Source organism: Mus caroli, chromosome 7 (genome assembly GCF_900094665.2).
Source record: "Mus caroli chromosome 7, CAROLI_EIJ_v1.1, whole genome shotgun sequence".
Lineage (NCBI taxonomy): Eukaryota > Metazoa > Chordata > Mammalia > Rodentia > Muridae > Mus > Mus caroli.
In genome coordinates, this window is record NC_034576.1 from 28991848 (window position 1) to 29016057 (window position 24210).

The 24210-nt window shown below is 45.1% G+C and overlaps 1 protein-coding gene across 5 annotated transcripts in view; it reads left to right on the forward strand.

Moving 5' to 3' along the window:
- The first annotated feature begins 727 nt into the window (after nt 1-727).
- Zfp30 (ZFP30 zinc finger protein) overlaps nt 728-24210 on the forward strand; it is a 26406-nt gene continuing 2923 nt past the window's right edge. The window contains exons 1-5 of one of the 5 annotated variants that reach the window (XM_029479642.1): nt 728-836; nt 3545-3609; nt 7641-7767; nt 8169-8255; nt 8397-9757. In XM_029479642.1, coding sequence (XP_029335502.1) covers nt 3577-3609; nt 7641-7767; nt 8169-8255; nt 8397-9757 — 1608 coding nt within the window. In that variant the 5' untranslated portion in view covers nt 728-836; nt 3545-3576. Of the gene's footprint in view, nt 837-3544; nt 3610-7640; nt 7768-8168; nt 8256-8396; nt 9758-16165; nt 17113-17897; nt 18196-18336; nt 18422-20190; nt 20318-21456; nt 21556-24210 lie in introns of those variants that run through there. The other 4 variants (XM_029479640.1, XM_021166563.2, XM_029479641.1 and 1 more) reach the window with 4 other exon arrangements.

Sequence of the window (24210 nt, forward strand, 5' to 3'; positions counted from 1 at the left end):
ACATAAGTGCTTGGAACAGAACAGACGATGCTCTTAAGAACGGAACCATCTCTGTTTACTTTCCTTTATGGACACAGGTTGTTAGGTAACCTTGGCTTCAGACTTGTTATGTAACCGAGGCTGGCATTAAAACTCTTGATTCTCCTGCTTCTGCCTCCTGAGTGCTGGGATTACAAACATGCAATGCTCAGCCCAGGCTAATGCAGTACATTTAAATTAGTGGCTATCAAGTGTAAGTAGACTCAATGTTCCAGTAAAGATAGGGCGATCTTTGCCCTATCCAGTCATTCCCAGTCCTAACAGCCTTGTCTCGTTCCTCCAGGGAGCTTGGAACACCACACTGGAGAAGCTCTTAAGAGCCCTCATTTATCCGACTGTCAATAGCAGGATGAGTTCTTTACTGAGAACGCGGTCTGTGATGTCTTCTGGGAAATGTAGTCCTGAGCTGGGTCACTTGCTCGGGTTCTTGCCTCACTTCTGTAGCTGGAGTAAAGATCCACCCCCACCACAGAGCTGAAACTGCTTAAGTTTCAGAGACTTCAAGCCTTGGATCCTTGGGAAATCCCCCCTTTAGAAAACTAATTGTCTGTTCTCTAGTTTCAACTGATCTCTACTTCCTCTCTCGCACACTGAAACTCTCCTGCAGACTCTTGAGTAGCACCGCCTTCTGGGAAATGTAGTCCACTATAAAAGCTCAGCCACATGGCGGAAGTGGTTGGAAAGAGGTTGTTCCGGATCATCTCAGTGCCCTACCCGACCTAACCCGGTACTGTCCTGGTCGGTATTCTCTGGTCGCCCGAGTTCGAAGCCGTGAGATCGCAGTTTATACTTTTGAAGTGAGTCTGCCCTTGGTTTTAAGTGCTTTGTGTAAATACAGGCCTTAAGGCCTGTATTTGTTGGTTCCTGGCTGCAGGCCGGCTTTAGGGGGACCCACCCGGTTTCCGGGATGGCGCTAGAGGCTTAAAGAGGGACTAAGGCGGCGGGAGTGTGACTGCATGGGCGAAAAGGTTTTTGGAGGATGTGGATTGTACAGGAGAGAGAGAGAGAGAGAGAGAGAGAGAGAGAGAGAGAGAGAGAAAGAAGAAAGTCAGCAGAATGTGGGTAGTAGGTGGTTACCAGATCCTCTAGTCTTGCAACGCAAAGTCGGGGGGCGGGAGGTGCGGGACATCATTTATGTCAAGTTTATTTGAAAATTGGGGGGGGGGAGGAGGAGAAAGCTAAATAGTAGAGACGATAAGGATTTCTGTGTTCAAGATAGATCAACTTACCAATCAGCATGACTTTTAACTGTAGTTAGGAGTTAGATATGGTGACCCACATCTATAATTTCAGCACTCGAGCTGCGGAAGCTGGAAGTCAGTGACTTTGAGGACAACCGTGGGAACATAGTGAGTTCCAGGCTACGGGGACCCACATAGTGAAATCCTGTCTCAGAAATGTATGAGTGTATAGAAATTGTATTTGAAAAAACGTAATTACTGTGGGTTCCTACTTTTGTGTCACACCCTCCGAGTAGCCATTTAGCCTTGTTTAGGGAACTCTTAGAAAAATCTTAGCCTCTGTTGACTACCTCTAGAGAAGTCAGAATTTGAAGTTCATGATTCTGGGTGATCCACTTCAGGTTCTAAAACGGCAACTTCCTCAGCTCTAGGCTTTTATGTCAGGAAGCAGACATAGTGAGCACACGGAGTCTCCGTTGTACCCCATCTAAACCTGTCCAGTTTATAGTTACAAAACTAGTCCTCAGTGTGGTGGATTTAGAAGGTGGGGGCGTTTTGAAGGTAATTAAATGGGAGTAGTGCCCTGGCTCCCTGGAGCTACCTGCCTTCTATAGGTAAGAGTACAGTCCAGAGACTCCATCTGTGGACCGGGGAAATCGGTTTTCACTAGACACCTAATCTGTCAGTGCCAAGATAGACTGTTCTGCCACCACAACTGAGAAATAAGTTTGTTATTTATAAGCTAGTCTCTGGTATTTTGCTATAGCAGCTTGAGAGGGCTAAAATGGACTTTAATACTGCACCTGGCCAGTTCCTGCAGAAATTATTTGAAGTTCCTGAAATGTACTTTGTTTTTTTGTTTATGGTTTCCAGAGAGAGCGTTCCTCTTTTTTTTTTTTTTTTTTTTTGCTTGGTATGGAGGAATCCACAGAAACGCCTTTCTTCATGACATGAGGAACTCTTTCTACTGTCCTAGTAAAAGGGAGTGTGGGGTGAGATAGAATTGGGGTGATTAGTCCCGGGGTGAGGTGGAGGGGTGGATGTGGAGGTTTGAAGATTATTGAACCTGTTGATGGTAACATCGAAGAGTGAGTAGCCTAGAGGCATGGCTTTGAACTTTGGACAGAATTTCGTTTTATTCATCTGTCTAGAGCCGTGGCTACTCTTCAGAGACTCTGGGTTCAGTCCCTAGTACCCACACTCATAACTGTCCATAGCTCCAGTTCCAGCAGATACAGTCCCCTCTTTGTGACCCCTCAGGGCACCAGGCATGCACATGGTACACAGACACACGTGCAGGTGAAACACCCATAAGCATAAAATAAGTAAAGCTTTTTCAAAAACAATTCTGAGCATAAATTCTCAGGCAAAAGTTTTATTGGAGGAGAAGGGGTTGAAGAAAAGGAAATAAAAGGCACTTGTTTGGAGAAGCTCAGGCTGCCTGCAGAAGAAAGAAAAAAACAACAGGCATCTTACCGGGTTCTCGAAGAGACCTAGGGCATCAATTGTGGACATAGCGTTTTTAAAAATTAAAGGCTGGTCGTGGTGGTACACACCTTTAATCCTAGCACTCAGCAGACAGAGGCGGGCAGATCTCTGTGAGTTTGAGGCTAACCTGGCCTACATATCGAGTTTCAGGACAGCCAGAGCTCCAGGGTGAGACCCTATCCAAAAAGAAGAAAGGAAGGAAGGAAGAAAGAAGAAAGGAAAAGAAAAGAAAACAGAAAAGAAAGTAGCCAGGCGTATCACACACATTTCAAATTCCAGGACTTGGGAGGCAGAGGCAAGTGGGCCTTTGCATTTGAGACTAGCCTGGTGTACTTAGTAAAACACCATCTTTAAAAAAGAAAAATCTCTTTATGTTTATAAGAAGGTTTTGCCATGTATGCTTACAGATGAATGGCAGGCTTGTCCTGTAGCCGGTGGGTTCTGTCCTTGCGATAAGAGGATATGAGGAAAGTTTATTCCTTACCCTATTAATAAGGTAGGGAGGGAGCTTCCTGGGTGGGTCGCAGGCCTTACAAACTGAAGGAATGAGGGTCTGCCATGATCCCTGTGAGTGTCTCTCAGGGGCATTTCAGTTGTCATTATTGTTGGGGTGTGTGTGTGTGTGTGTGTGTGTGTGTTAGTCTCACTATGTAGCAGCCCTGGGTAGCCCAGAACTCTTTATGTATATACCGTGCTGGCCTTGAACTCCCACATATTTCCTTACCACGTGAATAGGAAATGCAGCTCACACTCATCTGTATATGCAGCCTGAGGGCCTGGGAAAACAGGTCATGGGATGTTTCTCCCAATTCCACCTTCCTTCTTCCATTCTGCAGTTTGTCCAGAGTGCCCGGAAGAGCTGAGAAGCATGGCCGTCGTGGACGTCAGCACCGTATTTAAGGTGAGGTGAATTTCTCCCGACAGCTCTCTTCTGGTTGCTAATTCCTGAAATGGACTCTCACCCCCATTGTCATGGTAACCATGGAAGGTCTGAGCTTTGCCAGCATAATTCTTTCTCCGGTGAACTATAAGGGACTGTCTGTGGTTGTTCTCTTTTCTTTTTTCTTTTCTTTTCTTTTCTTTTCTTCTCTTCTCTTTTCTCTTCTCTTTTCTCTTTTTTTTTTGTTTTTTTTTGTTTTTTTTTGAGACAGGGTTTCTCTGCATAGCCTTGGCTGTCCTGGAACTCACTCTGTAGACCAGGCTGGCCTCGAACTCAGAAATCCGCCTGCCTCTGCCTCCCGAGTGCTGGGATTAAAGGCGTGCACCACCACGCCCGGCTTCTTTTCTCTTGTTTCTTTCTTTCTTTTCTTCTTTTTCTCCTTCTCCTTCTTCTTTTTAATAATTTTAAATCTTACTTTATGTGCATTGGTATGAGGGTGTCAGCTCCCCTAGATCTGGAGTTATAGACAGTTGTAAGCTGCCATGTGGGTGCTGGGAATTGAACCCCATCCTTTGGAAGAACAGCCAGTGCTCTTAACCACTAAGCCATCTCTTTCCAGCCACTGTTTTTCTTTTATTTATTCAAGCATCCTCCAGGCCTTGTAAGGAACCCCAGTTCCTAAGTGTTCATGAATTTACTTCGTTTTCCTATTCCTTAGCTTCATGATCTGAAAGTAGAAGAAGTAATAGCATTTACTTTAGATTAGTTTTAACTAAATTGATGTGTGTAACAAGTTGAGGGCCAGCTTCGTTCAACACAGCAGGGGCTGAAGAGGAGGGGTGAAGTTGACAGACACATGGACACGGGAATCTTTTGATAGTTCAGACAGGTTCTCTTTATTTTTAGTGGGGTCCAGGAGTCACCCCACAAACTGCAAAAACACTGATCTCAGTCTGACAGGGATAGTTTATTGGGCGCACACCCTAAGACTGACCAATTAAGGCCATTGCTCAGAATTCGGGGGACTGAGGCTATGACCCCAAATGCTCTTTTGTATCAGCTTATAAAGGCTAAAGCCGCAAAAACTACAATGAGCTCATAAGTAGGTGCTGGAAGTGCCACCTGATGGTCGTCCCTGACTGAGGCCAGTTTATGCGTAGCAGTTCATATTGACCTTTAAGTTGATGGATCCCAAGTGAAGCCTGTAGTTGTGGAATTTCCTAAGATTAACAAACCTCATAACCAACAGAACATAACAGGGGATGTGGTCAGCATGACCCTGCTCTGAGTCAAGTTATTTTTCTGTGTCAGTGACAGGCAGGCATGTTTTACAGCAGCAATGTGAAATAGCTTGCAGGCCTGGAGCAAAATGGCTGCAGCTATGCTGGCAGGGTAGGCCTCAGTAGTTTTTCTTCTAAGCTTATATCCCCCAGCAAAGACTTTCAGGCAATGTATAAGTTCCAATGTGGCTACATTCTATTTTTCTTCAAGTGAATGATTACAGTGAGTACAAGTAAAAAGCCAGTCTGTTTCTCAGACTAAACATTTTACATATTACAGGTGAAAACCAATTGATCCGCAAGGACCCACATACACTCATGTCTAAGCAACTTGTTATAGATTAACAACGTGTAAGCAAGGTGTTCTCAGCCAGTTCTCTTACCGGCAAGCTGCATTTTGTGGTTGCAGAGAAAGGCTCGATCATTTTTATTATTTATCTTTGGATCCATCATTTAATTATGTATCTCAAAAAGTAATCTTATATAAAATCTTAATCACAAATCTAAAGTTTTATATTAAAAAACAATCATTTTCCTTTAACTTTTTTCTAAGCCCTCAGGGTGCACCCTACGCATTTAAAATTTTTTGCTAAATCATAGGATCAGAAAGCCGAGGGCATAAATGGCTACAAGAAATTAACCATTGATCTTAATCACCCACCCAGCTTGATCAAGAAAGGCACGTCCGCTAGTGATAACCAGGCTTGCTCAACTTTCAAACATGAACCTTTCTGAACTTCAAATTCTTGCCCAAGATTCCCTACATCAAAGCAACTAACATGAACATCGTAACCTTTCCTGCGGAGTTGGAGGACAAAAGCCAGTGCCGGTGTGATGCCTACACCGACTTCTGTGCTCCGGCTTTGGAAGGAAGGAGGTAGCCTCGGCTGGCATTGCTGGTATTGCCTTGACTAATCCTCCCGCCTACTTGCAGAGGGAGGAGGGGACAGATGCCAAAGGGAGCCGGGAGTCAACTGTCCGTCTTGCTTTTAGTTCTCCTACAGGCAGTGCTTTTTTATTTTCTAAATGCCTCAGTATCCCTTCTCCCCAGGAGTGTGCCCATGGCTATTTTATGTCTCCCTATTACTATTTTAATCATAGCCAAAGTGCTTCCACTTGAGCGTGTCAAGTTCGGAAAACAGGTGGCCTCAGCAGCAAATGGCTTCATCCTTCCGGGCAGCTGCAGTAGTTAAACCAAGACATTTACATTCTCTAACTCTGAGCCTCTCGAAGGGCCCCCAGTGCAGTGCTGGATGCCTTCTACCCTCGACTGCAATGCCTCATCTGTGGGTTTGAGTTTGTTCTTGTTTTTCTTACTGGAGACTGAGTGTCGTTGTGTAGCCCAGGCGTCCTGGTTAGTATCTATGCCAATCTGGCACAAGATAGACTTGTCAGAAAGGAGAAAATGCCTCCATAAGGTTAGAATGTAGACAAGCCAGCTGGGCATTTTTTAAATTAGTGATCAATGCGGGAGGCCCAGCCCACCGTGGGCGAGGCCGTCTCTGGGCTGGTGGTCCTGCATTCTACAAGAAAGGAGGCTGAGCAGGCCATGGGAAGCAAGCCACTAAGCATGAGCCCTCCATGACGTCTGTATCAGCTCCTGCCCTGGCTTCCCTCAGTGATGGACAGATACCTAGAAGCATGGGGAGTACACGCCCTCTTTCCCAAGGTGCTTTGGTTTTGATGTTTCATCACAGTAATAAGTAAAATGGCCAGGTATCTAGAACAGTAACCAAATCTCCTCACTCCCTGTCAGCCCTCCTCCCAGTCCAGCCCAGCCTCTTGAGATGTTTCTCCCAGCCATTCCTCCTTCAGTTCCCCAACAGTGTGCTTCAACAGTCTCTTCTGCCTGTTCTCTCAGTACAGCATCTCCAAACTATAACAACTGTTCTAGCCTATCTGCTCAGCTCAGTCTCTTAACATCTTCTCCACCAACTGTCTTCTCACTCTGCTAGCCCCATCCCTTTTTTCTCTGCCTCAGCTGCCTTTTTGTGTAACCTATACCTATCCTGTTCCCAGAAATCTGAGCGGCAACCAACCCTGAAGGTCATAGAGTCAAGCAGTTTTAACAATGAAAACTTCCTAAAGGGCCAGTTGACTAGCAACTGGGGATCCTTTAAAGGGCCAAGTGCACAAGATAAATTACATTACAGTAATATGAACCCTAATTAAGACCCCACGAGAATGAGCCACTTGGCTGGCTCGACTGGAGTGAGTCTGTGGTTGAATTTGCAGGATGGAGAGAAGCAGTTATCCTCCAGCTTGTGAATTTATTCCCAAAGAAGGCAAATTAGAAAAGAGAAATTTGCCAAGGACAAAGTAGCATTTGTGTCATCCTTGTGGGAGCCTAGACTCAGGCTTGATGTGAGACAGCATGTCGGGAGTGTGGCCAACAAGGGACAATTGGCGAATGCCTTTTCCGCTGGAGTTTTTGTTGGGAGAACCTGCTATGGCTACATCTCATTTATGTAACTGACTCTTGGGCCTCCTAGAAGTCAAGCTGGAACAGGCCAAGGTCTCAGGCATACAGTTAAAAAAACAAAACAAAACAAACAAACAAAAAAAACCAACCAGAAAAACCCACCTCATCAGGCTGGACATTCAAGGGCTCAGAAATGATTTCTCGGGGGCCAAAGGCCACTTCCTTGACATGTTCAGTTCCCCTGTGCTGGGAAGGGGATATGCCTTGCCCTGGCACCCCTTGAAGAAGGAGCTTCAGTGTTTCCCTGAAGTCTTCCCTGCTGTATGTGTTACCTCATGCGTTCATTTCAGGAGTTGGTGGTGTTCAGGGACGTGGCTGTGGAGTTCTGTAAGGAGGAGTGGGAGTGTCTGGGCCCTGAGCAGAGGTCGCTATACAGAGATGTGATGCTGGAGAACTACAGCAACTTTGTGTCCCTGGGTAAGTTCATCTGTACCTCTCCGTAAGGGCTAGGGATGAAGGCCTGTGGGAGGGAGATAAGTCTACCACATGCAGCCTCAAACTATTGAGCCTTTTCTATCCCCTCAGTCATGGCTTCACAGCTGGTAAACAGCTGCCATTGAGACACATACTTTCTCAAGATACTTTCCTGCTTCTTTTAATTTTCAGTGATTCCTGCAAGCAACAATTATTTTCTAAGGTGCTTGCTAAGTGGTGGCTTGCTCACTGTTTTGTTTGTTTGTTTGTTTGTTTGTTAGTTTGCATCACAGTCACTCTGAGGATCTGCAGTTTGTTTCAGGTTAAGTTAGTTCTGTGATGAATGCCTTTTGCTGTTGAGCTTGTCTCTGTATTTGTTTTTACCGTTCTCTTTCTTTGAGTAGGACTTGCCATTTCTAAGCCGACAATTATTTCACTGCTGGAGCAAGGCAAAGAACCCTGGATAGTGGAGCAAGCGGGATGGTACCCAGGTGAGGAAAGACGACTGCATGTGGTGCGCAGATAAATACGTAGGCGAAACACAGATGCGTGTTAAATAGTGAGGAAGCACATGGTTCTGTTCGTCTCTGGTACCCGTGTCTGCTCACACTGATGGGCTTACTTTCTTTCAGATTTGCTGTCTGAAAATGAAGCTAAGAGTTTGTCTCTAAAGAATGGCATCTTTGGAAAGGAATCGTTAAAATGGAAAATAATAGAAAGAGTTGGTAGTTCTTGCCTTGAGGAATCTTGTTTTGGAGATGATTGGAAATGCAAGGGACTCCTTGAGACAAAACAGGAATCTACAGAGGAATATTTACAGGGAGTGACAGACCCGTTGGAAGAGACGTCGGCCAAATTTGTTCAGCCTCCACCCATTGCTCTGAGTGAAGTGATGCATTCCGAAACAAAACTCTCTGAGCAGGACGCAGGCGAAACCATCACTCAACAGGTGCGAATTCCTACCAGTGACAAACTTAATGAAATGTACGAGAATGCCTTTATCTATTACACAGGTGAGATGAAGCGACAACAGGACTTTGCTGGGGACAGATGTGATGAGCTAAAGGCATGCAGCAGAGGGTTCGCCTATGACTTTCAGCTTGCCCCGTATCAGATCAACAAGAAGCCCTACCAGTGCGAGATCTGTGGGAAGATCTTTGAGAAGCATGCTTACCTTGTTCAGCATAACCGCTTTCACACAGGGGAGAAACCCTGCGAATGTAAGGAGTGTGGGAAAGCCTTCACCAACTGCTCGCTGCTCGTCCAGCACCAGAGAGTTCACACGGACGAGAAGCCCTACGAGTGCAAGCACTGTGGGAAGGCCTTCCTCTACTTCTCCACGTTTTTTCAGCATCAGAGAACCCACACCAACGAGAAGCCATACGAATGCCACAAATGTCAGAAGGCCTTTAACAAGAGTGCCAACCTCACTAGACATCAAAGGATCCACAGCGGCGAGAAACCCTACGAGTGTAACTTATGTGGAAAGACCTTCACCTGGGCTTCCAACCTGAATGATCACCAAAAGATTCACACCGGCGAAAAACCTTATGAGTGTAACTACTGCGAAAAGGCCTTTCTCTGCCATTCGGCGTTCATGAAACACTATAGAACTCACACAAACGAGAAGCCCTACGAGTGTCAGGAGTGTATGAAGGCCTTCAGGCAGAAAGCCCATCTCATCCAGCACCAGAGAGTCCACACTGGCGAAAAACCTTACGAATGTAAGGAATGTGGGAAGGCCTTCGCGTGTCCTTCCTACTTTAACAGACACCAGAGGATTCACACTGGAGAGAGGCCTTATGAGTGTAAGGAGTGTGGGAAGGCTTTCATTGATTGTAAAACCCTCATTCTGCACCAGAGGATCCACACTGGCGAGAAGCCCTTCCAGTGCCAGCAGTGTAGCAAGGCCTTCAGGCAGAGGTCCCACCTGACGCAACATCAGAGAATCCACACTGGTGAGAAGCCCTATGAGTGTAAGGAGTGTGGGCAGGCCTTCACTCGGCTCTTACAGGTAAAGAAGCACCAGAGAGTACACACAGTGGGGGAAATCCTGTGTATCTGAACACTGCCCTCTATTTATTGAAAATCCCTTATTCAGCATCTTCACAGCCATACAGAAGATAAACATTAATAAATCGGAAATGTGGGAAACACCTTTATGTGTCCCTCAGCTATCCAGACTGCTAGAAAAGCCGCCTGGAAGTGAAGGGTGTGAAACAACCTCTCATACTGTGCTTCACGTTGTGCAATTTATACTATGATCAAAATAGGAAACTCCTTATTTTCAGCTATTCGTTATGGAATAGAGCTTGTCAGAGAGAACCATCTGATGACTGTTCTATTTCTTTCTTTTTTTTTTGCTTTTTTTTTTTTTTGCTTTTTTCTTCTTCTATTTTTGCTTTATAACCTACTGTTTATTGAGTATTAATTCACATAGGAAAAATAAAAATTAAATTATGAATAGAAATACTAATTCTATTACCAGTAGAAGGGTTCTATTTAATTATAGCTATAGACAGTACCACATAGAGAACAATGGTGTGCATGCTGTTAGTGTAGGAGTTTCACATGCATCGATTGCTGACTGTATTTTATTAAGTTGACTTCAGCCCTGCTGCAGATTGCTGCCTTTCAGCTGGTAGGATGGTTATTTTGAGGACGGGATGAATCAGTAAATGGGGTCTTTGGCATAGCTGCTAGACAGGATCAGGAAGGATTCGGAACCGTCCTCTCATGATGGTCTTTGTTACTATTTTTGGAACATTCATATCCACTTTATTCATGACATCTCCTGTCAGTACTTATCCCATGCCAAAGCCTTCAAAAGGAGTTCCGGCGTGACAGTGATTGGAACGGAACACGAGCAGATTTCCACTTCGACTTGAGTTGAGTCTGAAAGCTGACCCTAGCGAGGCCACATGGACTCACTGCTCAGGGTGCCCGGCACAGCAGAGGACAGTCGGAACTGTGCAGGACAAGAATTGGAACAAACTCATCATCTGTCACCATCACCAGGTGACTCTCAGTCATGTGAAGAATGCAGTGTGAAAATACAGCTTGCTTCAGTGTGGAAGAACAGCAGCTCTACGCACTAAAGCCTGGCGTGGTTCATTTGAATAGATGCTGTCCAATTACACACCTCCTCCCCCCAAAAGCAATAAATCTTAGCGTTGGCAGCAGAAATACACATTATATACAGTAATCAATGAATTTAAAGAAGTTTCTAAAAACCATCAATAAAATGGATAACGGGACTTTGGGAGATTTTTCCAAATCTGATACATAGACTAGGTTTCCCAGGGCCTCCGGGGACATTGGGAAGACACACACCACCGTCAGAGCTAATGGGAGGTAGAGCATTCCCAGGCAGAAGTAGGTTTGTTCGGTTGGCTTTGGTGGGTTTTATTTTAAGACATGGTCTCTCTTAAACTTGTGTCAATCCTCCTGCTTGAACCTACTGAGTGCTGGGATTAGAAGTGTGAGCTACCACACTGGCTTGAACTTGGAGCCTTGAGCCTGCTCAGCTTGGTTCTGCCCTAGAGCCTTTTATTCCCCGCTCTCTTTATTCTGAGGCAGGCAGGGTCTTGGCTAAATGTCCTAGGCAGGCTTTGATGCCATTTCAGTAGCCTCTCAAATAGCTGGGACTATAGACCTCTGTCACCAGGTACAGATAGAAAGTTTGACTGCTATAAAATAATGTATTCTCCAGATTTCAAAATCAGGCAGCAAGCAAAGGCAGTGAACATGGAATTTGCCAGTGGGAAATTGTGTGGTAGAATGGTCAACATAAATTGTATCAGAAACTCCAATAACCTTTTGAATAGGCTGATTGCTGTAGTTGAAAGGAAGGTTTTTTTAAATTTTTTAAACAGAATTTTTTCTTCAAAGGTTTATTTATTATATGTAAGCACACTGTAGCTGTCTTCAGACACTCCAGAAGAGGGCATCTGATCTCATTACAGATGGTTGTGAGCCACCATGTGGTTGCTGGAATTTGAACTCAGGACCTCCTGAAGAGCAGTCAGTGCTCTTAACGCTGAGCCATCTCTCCAGTCCCCGAAAGGAAGCTTTTTTCTCATTTAAATGGAATACTAGGTTGGTGTGGGTCATATCTGAAATTATCCCTGGCAAGGAGACGATAATATTGCTGTGGCTTCAGATTAGCCTGAGGTCCATAGGGCAGCCCCAGCTTAAAAGTGGGAAAGGGAAGACAAACAGTGCTGCAGAAAGATCAAAACTGCTGTTGAGATACTAACCAAAGGAGTTCAAGAAGAAACAACAAAAAAAATGGTTTACCAAAAAATTAGGGAAAAAAACCCATAATGTGTGAAGATTCATTAAAAGGGTCAGGATGCTTTTATTTGTATGTAACCTGCAGCATGGGCTCCATAAAGAAAAAGCAAAAGTTAATCAGAACTACAAAGAAAAAAGCCAGCTTGGACTTTAACATGGCTCTCAGGCAAAATCAGGACAGCACATTTGAACAAAGACCATTGAAAAGTCTAACACACACATGGCCTCTCGCCAACTTACAGAATATTCTTTTCTATAAGAACTTATTTCTTGTGTCTTAAACTTCAAGTCTGAATCAATATCAGTCGGTTCTAATTTATATAATGCATTCTTACACAAGCCTAGAGATGTCGCTCCATATATCTTGAAATATCTTAAATATCCTAGAAACAACCATTAGTTAAAGAAAACTTAATGGAGCTGAGAGGAAGTGATAGTTTGTGATATGCAGTCGTGTGTAGCGGACAGGGTTTCCAGGAAACAGGTCCGTGAGGAATTCATTGTCTCAAGATGATAGAGCATTTTAAAAGGTGGGAGCAAATGTAACACGTTAGGAATTTAGCGGGAAGCAAAAGTTGATACAAGTTTTTAAGCAGTTGACATATTCTGGGACAATCTTTAGCTGTTAAGAAGGAATTACGTTGGTAGTGATGTCTCTCACATCTTTAATCCTAGCAGAGGCTAGATGATTTCTGAGTTCCAGGCCAGTCTGGTCTACATAGTGAGACCCTGTCTGGGTGAGGAAAAATAAAAGTGGAGGCTGTGGGGATCACAAGGCATAGTTCCTAAGGCTTGCATTCCAGCACTCAGGAGTGTAGGCCCTGAGCAGCCTGGGCTACATAATGAGACTCCTTCTCAACACTGAAACTGAATCCTACACATTATTGAAGAATGAGTCCTTTAGCACTTCTAAGTGTAGAACGTGGAATATGTTAGAAAATAAAGACTAACATCCTCATTCATAGTCCTTGTCTGTCTAGTGGGGATTTGGCCTTAACCACAGTTAGTTGAATCAAACCCTTTCTGAGGTATGTAGAGACCCTTTTCTCCCTTGAGATAGAGAACGAGGTGATGATCTTTGTACATATTAGCTTCTATCTGCAGATGTATATTAAAGGTTCATCCCTGGGTTGGAGTTGCTACTTTCTAGTATATGTACATTTACAAAAGGCCAATGTTACTAGCTTTTGGTTCTTTCCCCAGTGTTATATAGTGCCCCTAACCAATAATTTTTCTGACACATTTTTGTTTGTTAAAGCTTTGATTTCGCTAGTCTGTTAAGTAAAAAGTGTTATGACAGTTTAATTTGCATTTTTCCTGCTGTATGTAACTTGCATCTGATGCCATATTTTCCTATTTTCAAATATTACATTTTCTGTGGAGTGTCTCAATACCATTTCCTGTTTTCCTGATGGCTATGTAAGACTTATAATCCTCTTGACTGTGTTTATACCAGTTTTATTTTTTTTATGCCTGGTTTGGATTTGTAGACTTAAGCAATTCATGATTGGAAGGCATCTGTCTTGGTGTTAATGCTTGTAAATCATTTTTCCCCCATTCCAATATATTTTCCAAAATCCCATGCTTTCCTCTCATGGTTTATGATTTAAAAATGTCAATACAGGACTTGGAGCAGTTTTGGCTATGTCGAGTTGGGGGGGGGGGGCTACCTTGTTACTCTTCACAGATGGCAGCTTGGCTGTCTGAACACTTGATCCTATCATTTCAATCACAAACTCATAAGCTGGGTTCCTATATTTTTGGACGTATCCCCTCCCCTTTAAAATTCGTTTTCATTTTGAGATAAGTCTTGCTATTTAGCCTAGGCTGGCCTTCACCTCCCGATCCTCCCCGTAGCCTCCCACATGCTGGAATTACAGATGTATCCCACCACGCCCAGTTGGATTCTATCTGGCTGATCTATTGCCTCCTTTCCTCTCTCTCTGCTCCCTGCTCTTCCTTACCCCCTACTCCTCTGTTTATGATTTTATTTTAGCTGGGCATAATGTATACACCTTTAATCCCAGAACACAGGATGCAGAGGCTGGTACATCTCTTTGAGTCTAAAGGCAGCTTGGTCTCCACAGAATTCCAGGCCAGCCAGGGCCATGCAGTAAGACTACAGTTTCATTATGTGTGTGTGGTCTGTGCCTGTGAGGGCAGGTGCTATCAAAGACATGTGTGGCACCAGAGGCATCAGCCTGCCTGGAGCTGGAGTTTCGATGGCTGTCAGTCAGGCACAGGGGTGTTAGGAACCAGGAACTGGACTGGGTCCTCTGCAAAAGCATGCTCTTAATCACTGAGCTGTCTCTTCAGCGCCTTCTTGTGTTTTGAAACCGGGCCTTGCTCTGTAGTTTTTTGTCTTGTATTTTATGTGAATCAATGTTTTGCTTACATGCATTGCCAATTGCCCATAGAAACCAGAAGAAGGCATTGCATCCCCTGGTATTGGAGTTAGAGACAATCGTGAGGCACCATATTAGTGCTGAGAACTGAACCTGGGTCCTCTGGGAGGGCAGTCAGTACTTTAAGCACTGAGCCACCTTTCCAGACCCCTCGATTATTAAATGCTATAATATTTCATCCTCATCCTCATCAGTGTTAGAAACCTATCAGAAGACAAACTACCCAATAACCCAGTGTGGTATCTCATACCTGTAATTCCAGCTGAATGGAGAAGCTGAATCAGCAGAATCACAAGTCCAGGCCAGCCTGGGCTGTTGTTCAAATAAACAGCCCACCAATGTCAGGCTAAAGGGCCCCCCACAAACCAGATCTTGGAAAAAATAGGCATCAAAATGAAAGAAATTAACTATAACTCATTAAGAATCTATGTATATGTGCTGTTGAGACTAAATTAAACGGACTATAGAAAGCTCTTCCTAACATAGCTCTCTTAGGGTTTTATTCACCATGACCAGGGCAACTTTTATAAAGGAAAACATTTAACAGGGGCTGGCTTGCAGAGGTTTCAGTCCACCATCATCCTGCGGGAAAGGTGGAGGCATGCAGGCAGATGTTGTGTGCCTTGAGCATATGTGACCTCAAAGCCCCGCCTCTACAGTGATGATACACTTCCTCCAATAAGGCCACACATAAAATCACTACTTGGTATGGGCAAGCATCCAAATGCATGAATCTATGGGGCCATACCTATTCAAACCACCACAAGAACATAAGAATAACATGAAAACCCAATCGATTATTCTTTCAGAGAAGCCCATACCTGCGATTTCAGGTGCCGTCATTCGGAGCCCCTCTCCTCATGCTACAGCCTATATTAAACCCCAAGCCTAAAGTAATAATAATAAAATAAAATAAAAAGCCTGGTGGTGATAGCGCACGCCTTTAATCCCAGCAATTGGGAGGCAGAGGCAGGCGGATTTCTGAGTTTGAGGCCAGCCTGGTCTGCAGAGTGAGTTCCAGGACAGCCAGGACTATACAGAGAAACCCTGTTTCGAAAAACAAAAACAAAACAACAACAAAAAAAACACAAAACAAAAACAACAACAGCAACAACAAAATCCCAAGCCTGCTTCGTTAAAAGAAAACCACACCCGAAGTGGTGGTGTACACCTTTAATTCCAGCACCACGGAAACAAAGGCAGGTGGATCTCAGAGTTCCAGGCTAGCCTGGTCTACACAGATTCCAGGCTAGCAAGAGATATAGAGAGAGTTTGTCTCAAATAGAGATTTAAGAAGAAAGAAAAACTGGTGAAAAAAAAAAAAAAAAAAACTCAGAGGGTGGGGGTGTGGTGGTGTGTGCCGTTAATGTCCACATTCGGGAAGCTTACTGGAGAATCACTTCAATTTCAAAGTCAGCCTGGTGTCCACAGAGAAATCCAGGGTCATTTAGAGAGACCACAGCTTTAAAAACAAACAAGAGAGGCCCAAACTAGTATAAGTGGTTCAGCCAACGTTCCACGCTGGACCTCGAAGCATCCAGGGGTCAGTTTGTTCAACGCCAGAGCTACTGCTGTAGGCCTAACGACTTGGCCATTTCTGCCCAACCCTGGATCCTGGAACCAAACTCCCTCTGTCCAGGCCTGCACAAGATGCCACCTAAGCCTCCCCGCCTCCCCCTGCGGCTCCCTTGTGCGCATGCGCACTGATGCAGCGAGAAAGAGACACACACACACAACCTCACCTCCAACCCGCTTCCCCTGACCAAGAGCTAGGGGCCTGGCTCGCAGCCTCCGCGGGGCTGGAAGCCCAGAGCCTAGTCAAAGAAGCTAATGGCAGTCGGACTCTCAGGCTTGAGATCTGATGTCCCAGAGCCTTCAGTATCACGGTCCGGTCCGTAGCACTTTGGTGCCGCCTCTGCAGCGCTGACGGTGCTAGCGACCCACCCTCCCGGGATACCGGTCAGCTGGGTGGCCCCTGGTCTTGTGCGGCCTAAGCTCTTCTCCGGGGACCCGCTCTGAGGACCCCTGGGACTCAGGTGTCCCGTTCGTGGGTACAGCTGCCGTGCTGACGCGCTGCACCTAAACCCCGGCCTGGCTGTGGACAAGGACCGAGAGGGAAGGCGGGGGCCGCGATTTGCACGGTGGAGATACCCTGTGCAGAACCTTAGGTTCCCGGCGGGCCTGGGGAGCAGAGAACCGGGGGACACCTCGGACCTAAGGTTGGGCAGCCCCCGGACTGGTAACTGGTGAAGCACAGTGGCCGAAGCAGCAAACTCGGGCACGGGTGACTGTGGGCTGCTGTAGTCTATCTCGCTTGCTGGGATGCATACGGATGGGGTCAGCCTGGAGCCCTGAAGCTTGGAAGGGGATTCTGATCAAGTTCAGAAAAGTAGGGGTGAAGCCATTGGACGTGGTGGCACACACCTGATGTCTCGGGATTTGGGAGGTGGAGACTGGAGGAGTAGGCACTCAAGGTCATTCTCTACTGCCTAACGTTGGGTTGCAAGAGAGAAAAAGAAAAGAGAAGAAAAAGGAAAGAAGAAAAAAGAAAAGAAACAAGGCCTGGAGTGTCTTGAATTATCTCTGCCAGTCTTCAGAAGAGACAGAAGCCAGCAGCTACTACTTCTGTTTAAAACAGAGATTATGTGTGAGTTTCTAGAACTTCTGTGTTCCTGTGAAATGCTTGAGTTTTTGTTTTTCTTTTTTGTTGTTGTTGTTGTTTGTTTTGTTTGTTGTTGTTGTTGTTGTTGTTTTGAGTATGGGTTTATTTAATTTCCTTCCCTTTGAAAGCCGTTTGTGAAAACGTTTTATTCAACTGTGAGTGGTGTACTGCCACTCCATTAGGACCAGGTGTTCAAGGCCAGCCTGGGCTACATTGAGACCCTGTCTTTAAAAAAAAAAAAAAAAGAACTATTCATTGCTTTGGGTCTGAGAATTTCCCTGCATTTTCAGTGGGCAGAGACTTAATCAGGATTCCTCTTTGAAATATGTCTGCTAAAGTCTGATGCGTGATTGGTTAAGGACGAGCAAGTTATTTAAATGATTGAGGTGGTGGCTGGAGGGACCACTGAGGCATTTCCTCAAGCCCCTATACTTTTCGGGGTTTTTGTTTTGTTTTGTGTTGTGTTTGTTTCTATTTAAGATTTATTTATTTTATGTATATGAGTGTTCGTTCGATCTGCATGCCAGAAGAGGACATCAGATCCCAGCATAGATGGCTGTGAGTCACAGTGCAATTGCTAGAAATTGAATTCGGGGCCTTTCCAGGCTGCACTGGTCATTCTTGTGTGGCACTGGAGCAGCAGCAGCGGCCGATGCATCTCTTGGGAGTGACGGTGAGAAATGGCAGGGCTAGGGCTGTAGCTCTGTGACAAGCACTGGCTGGACTGCAGGCTTCAGAGGACTGCAAAAACAAGCCAACAAAGACCAGGAGAGCACATTCTTTCTCTTAACATTTATTTTTATGTATGTGCACCTCTTACATGTGTCTGAGGATGCCAGGATACTGCGTCGGGTCACCTGGACCTGGAGTAACAAATGTAAGGACCACGTGGGAGCTGACTGCTGAACTCAGGTTCCCTCAGCTCCTAACCACTGAACCACCTGACCACCCACCTTACCCAAATCTGTTTTAAGCAGTCTTCTAGGTGATCCTGGTGCATACTGAGGCCTCACAGCCACATTTTGCAGCTGAGTTCCCTGTAGTTTTGAGGAGGTTTTTGGTTTCTGTGTAAGTCATCTCTCACCTCTCCGTTTGTGTGTTGGAAGGCGGGTTGTGTATAAGAAGGGAGAAACGGGATAATACATTGATTTTTACATTTTGGAAGCTCTAGAACAGTTCTGCTCTCATGGCTGCACCCTCTCCCTCCAGCTCTAGCCTCTGTGAACGGCTTCACTGGGACATGATCGTCGAGGAAGAACAAGCCAGTTCTTGCGATTCTGGAATCATGGCTCATGTAAGTTGGTTTCTTTGTACTTGATATTCTGACTTGACATGTGTGTATATACATATTAATTTGTTTATGTTTAGCATATGTGCATGCACATAGGGGCGTATGCATGCTGCGGCATACATGTGATGGCCCCAACTTTTGGAAGTTAGTTCTTTCCTCCTTTGTGTGTCCTGGGGTTTGAACCCAGATCCTCAGCTTCCCATGTGGGTCCAAGTGATCAAGCTCATGCATGGATTTATTTGCATTTACTTGTTTTGTGTGTGTGGGGCGGGGAGATGCCACAAGTATCTGTAGAAGTCAAAGGATAACTTTTGGGAGCCAATTCTCCTTCCACCATGTGTGACCCCAAGATGGAACTCGGGTTATCTGGCGTGGCAGCAAACACATTTACCCTTGCGGCTGCCCCATCATTTTTATTCTGTCAGGTTGTACAAATGCTCTGTTATTTTGAAACTTCCTAAAAGAATCGGATTCTAGAAGTGTACCCAGCCTCTTCCATTCCACTGAGGGATGGGGCTCCTCCGTACTCTTCTCTCCACCTTCATCCAAGGGCACTACTGGTCAAATCAGTCCCTAACATGGGCTTATTTGGTGTGAAGCCCTGAAGAGCAGACATCTTCTCCTTAAAACAACACTGCCCCCATAGAATTATAGTGTGAACAGTAACTACATATGTAATTTAAAATCTTCAATTGTTGACATAGTAAAAGTCATATAATATGCATGGGCTTACTTATTTTATTTATTATTAATTGTGGTGTGTGTGTGTGTGTGTGTGTGTGTGTGTGTGTGTTTGAGACAGAGTTTCTCTGTGAGGCCCTGGCTGTCCTGGAACTCATTCTGTAGACCAGGCTGGCCTCAAACTCAGAGATCCACCTGCCTCTGCCTCCCAAGTGTCCAGATTAATGGTGTGTGCCACTACCATTCAGCATTTTTATTATTTTAAATATACTTATTTAATTTTATTGTATGTGAGTGTGCATGGGTGTGCATATGCACCCCACACGCATGCGGGAGCTCTCAGTGTCACAAGAGGATGTTAGGTGTCTTGGAAGCAGAGTTACAGGTGATTTTGAGCCACCAGGTGTATTCTGGGAACTAATCCTGGATCCTCTTCAAGAGCAGCAAGAGCTCTTGACCTCTGAATTGTCTCTCCAGCCCCTTTAAAACACTTTCTCAAAATGTCATTATTTTTTATTTATGACTCTGAGTGCATGTATGCAAGCAAGTGTTATGAATAATATCGTTTCTGGGAACTCTGGTCTTCTGTAACAGCAGCAGCACTTCTGACTGCTGAGCCATCTCTCTAGTCCCCTGTGGCTGTGACAGGCTCATATATTTGAAAACCTGATCCCTAGTTAGTGGGACCACTTGGGAAGGATTAGGAGGTGTGGTCTTGTTGGAGGGAAGAATGTCACAGGGAGTGTGCCTTAAGGCTTTAAAAGCCCACACCAGGCCCAGCCCCTCTCTCTCCTTCTCCCTTTCTCTCTCTGTACGTGTGTCTGTCTGTCTCTGCCTACTGCCTGTGAGTCAGGCTGTAAAGCTCTCAGCTACTACTCTAGAGTCGTGCCTTTCTGCTTCTCACCATGATGATAATTGACTAACCTTCTAAAACTATAATGAAGGCCCCAATTAAATGCTTTCTTTTATAGGACTTGGCTTGGCCGTGGTGTCTCTTCTCAGCAACAGAACAGTGACTTAGACACCCCACCCCACCCCATACATTTTATCCCATTTTATCTTACACATGGGACACCGGCTTGTCATTGCAGAGTATGGTGATGTTCAGAGATGTGACTGTGGACTTTTCTCAGGAAGAGTGGGAGTGCCTGAGTTCCTACGAGAGGGATCTGTACAGAGATGTGATGCTAGAGAACTACAGCCACTTGGTGTCACTGGGTAAGCTCATTTGTATCAAACCACATTCCCAGAGCTGACATTCTAACTGCAAAGACCCTCTCTTTGTGGTTTAGAATGGTCACCTCTGTGAAATACTTTTATGGTCCCACATAACAGAAATACATAGTTATAATTTAACTTTTATAAAATAACCTTTATAAATATAACATATTTTATATAATTATAAATTATATAACATAAAACTTATAAAACATATAGCTTATAAGTTTTATAAAATAAAACTTTTATAAAAATAACTTTTAAAAGGGTGGGGTTGTAAACAAAAATTGAAGTCTGGCTCTGCCTTTGAGCCTAAAGGAATCTAATTTTAATGTTTTTCCACTTGGTAGCCATCTTAGTTTTGAAGACTTGATTAAATAGAAATTTTTTTTAAAAATATTTATTTATTTATTGTGAGTACACTGTAGCTGTCTTCAGACACACCAGAAGAGGACATTGGACCCCATTACAGATTGTTGTGAGCCACCATGTGATTGCTGGGAATTGAAGTCAGGACCTTTGGAAGAGCAATCAGTGCTCTTAACCACTGAGCCATCTCTCCAACCCTAAAAAGAATCTTTCTTTTGGTCCTAGAGTGATGTCTCAGAGGTTAAGAGCACTGGCTGCTTTTGCAGAAGACCTAGGTTTGGTTTCCAGCATCCACATGGCAGTTCACCACCACTGCAACTCCACTGCCAGGGGATCCAACGTCCCCTTATAGCCTCTGAGAGAACTGCATGCACATGGTGCACATGCGGGCAAGACACCTAAATCCACAATAAAAAGTAAAAAAACTAAATTCAACAGCTGGGCATGATAGCACACGCCTTTAATCCCATCACTCAGGAGGCCAAGGCAGGCCAGTCTCTGAGTTCAAGTCCAGGCTTGTCTATAGAGTGAGTTCTAGGATACCAAGGCTACACAGAGAACCCTTGTCTTGAAAAACAATAACAATAATAATAACCTCTGTGTGTGCCTACCCACAAGGTCTGTGTACTTCACCTTGAATTCACTGTGTAGCCATGATACCAAACCCCTGATCCTTCCTTCATCTCCTAAGTGCTGGCGTCACAGCTGTGTATCACCCCACCTGGCAAATAGATCCATTCTTTAAATAAATTCTGCTCTTTTCTTTCAAGCAGGATGCTCCATTTCTAAGCCAGATGTGATCACCCTGTTGGAACAAGGGAAGGAGCCGTGGATGATTGTGAGGGCTGAGAAGAGAAGGTGGAGCCGAGGTGAGGGAGTGCTCAGCAGGCACCTGTGGTGGTGTCTGACTGTTACACATCTGCTGGTTGGAGGACACGCCCCTAAGATGCTGGTGGGGAGGTTGGAGGACACGCCCCTAAGATGCTGGTGGGGAGGTTGGAGGACACGCCCCTAAGATGNATGCTGGTGGGGAGGTTGGAGGACACGCCCCTAAGATGCTGGTGGGGAGGTTGGAGGACACGCCCCTAAGATGCTGGTGGGGAGGTTGGAGGACATGCCCCTAAGATGCTTGGTTGAAAGATGCTCTCCTGAGATGCTGGGGAAGAGACATGAAACTTGGAAAGAAAACTTAGATCTTTCAGCATAAGTCACCAATGACATTTCCTCTCTACTTCAGTTTGCCATTTGTCTCTTTCTCATATTTCCCTTTCCTTTCAACATGGGAAAGCTTTCTTGTCTGGTGATAATAGTTTTGCCTGTTTTATATCTAATTTCTTCATAGATAATCCTTTGTATTTTAAATCCGCCCTGGCACACCCTTAAGAAACATCCAAATTAGTTTTATTTGTATGGCTGCTTTGTCGGTATGTCTGTCCATGCATCGGTTGCATGTCTGATGTCCACTGAGGCCTGGAGACCATGGCTGCAGGTGGTTAGGGACAGACCACTATTTGGTGTTGGAACTTGAACTCTGATGCACTGGAAGAACAGCCAAGTGCCCTTAACATCAGGCCATCTCAACAGCCTGATTTTCTTTTCTGAGAAAGGGTCTTACTGTATAATGCGGCTGGTTGTGAACTCTCCATCCTCCTGTCTCAGATCATCTCCAGTCCTGGGCCTACAGGCATGTGCCACTATGCCCACTTAGTATTTCAGTTTTCCTGTATCGATTTATTGTTCTCATTTCCTGGGATTTATATTTAGTAATGAACTCATACAATAAACAGGGATAGAAAGGTGGCTCAGCTGTTAAGAACCCTGACAGGTAATCATATAGGATCTGGTGTCTCTTCCCAGCACCCACACGGTGGCTCACAATCATCTGTTACTCCAGTTCCAGTGGACACAATTCCCTTTCCTGGCCCCCAAGGGCACTGTATGCTCATGGCACACACACATACATACAGGCAAAACACATGTAAACGTTAAAAAATAGCAAGTCCATGCTTGTGTTGGGTGGGGGGAGGGGGGATAGCTCAGTGGTGGAGCAGCTAACCATGGCCTTGATCACCAGCATCACACAAGATAAAACAAAAAAATACATGGCTTATTAATATCCCCAAATGGTTAGGCATGGTGGTGCAAGCCTTCAGTCCCAGCACTTCAGAGGCAAGTGGATCTCTGTGAGTTCAAGGCCAACCTGGTCTAAAAGTAAGTTCCAGGCTAGCCAGGGCTACATTGTGAGACTGTCCAGGTGGAAGAAAACAGACCTGAAGTGATTATTAGAAGAAAAGTAGATAGGCTATTTGTAGCCGCCGGCGGCCATGGGTTACTGGGTTCCTGAAAGGAAAGCTGGGGTTGGATGGAAAAGGCGGCGAGAGAAATAACGAGCCAAGACAAATCTGATCAAGGCTCAATCTTTAATGTGCAGCACTGAATATATATGGGAAAACCCAAGGACCCATCCCTTTGTTTCAGCTGGGTTCCCTTGCTAGTTTCAGCTGGTTAGAGTTGTAAAGTAGGCTCTTCAGCAGCTCAGCTGTGGGCAGTTCTCAGTTGTCTGACAGGAAGATGTAAATATAACAAAGCCAGACTCCTGGCCCCAGTGTCTGAGGAGGTTTGTTTAGCCAACTCAAGCGGGGGTGGGGGGGCGCACACACAGTATTGATATGGCGAATTAGAGACCAGAGTAATTTGAGAATGGCCAAGAAAATAGAACCAGTCTAAAGAGGTTGCTAAAAATGGTTGGCTAGAGATGGGATTCCTTGAACATCAGTTCGCATAACCTCAATGCCTCGCAACACATAAAGTACACTTTATTCCACAATGGCATTTTTGGTTTTGCTCATTCGTGCTGGATGTGGTAGTCCTACGGATGGTATTCAGGGCCTCACACAGGCCACCAGGGCGCTCTACCACAGCTGTAGAGTGCCCACTGGTCTGTGTTCCCTCCCATCAGTCTTTGTAACAAGTGCCTCCGATGCAAAAGTCAGTCTCAGACGAGATCAAAACTTAGATAACCCATTTGCTTTAACCAACGTCCTGACACATGGCTGGTTACCTGGGCTCAGGTACCATGTGCCCATCTCCTCATGTCTTACTGGGCCGATCTCCAGTGCCTCATTCTATCCCAGAATCCTTTGTGCCTCCTGGATGTCCCACCTCTATTTCCTGCCTAAGCCATAGGCCATAGGCTTTTTAATTGACAGGTGAGGCATCCATACAACACACAGATATTCTCTCTCCAATCCAGAGCATTCATCTCAAGTTTCATAGGAGACCATCTCCTTAACTGTGAATAGCTTCAGTTGTCTGCAGGAATGTTACTTCTCACAGTCAAACTTGGGTACAAACACAATAACTCCTTATAGCAGAGCCTGTTTATCTGTTGTGTCCGACCAGCGGCTCACATGTCTGGGTTCTAGTCTGGAAAGGCATCTTGGAAACCTGGAAGAGAAGAGGGGGGTTAGGCAGCACGCGCAAGAGAGAGAGAGAGAGAGAGAGAGAGAGAGAGAGAGAGAGAG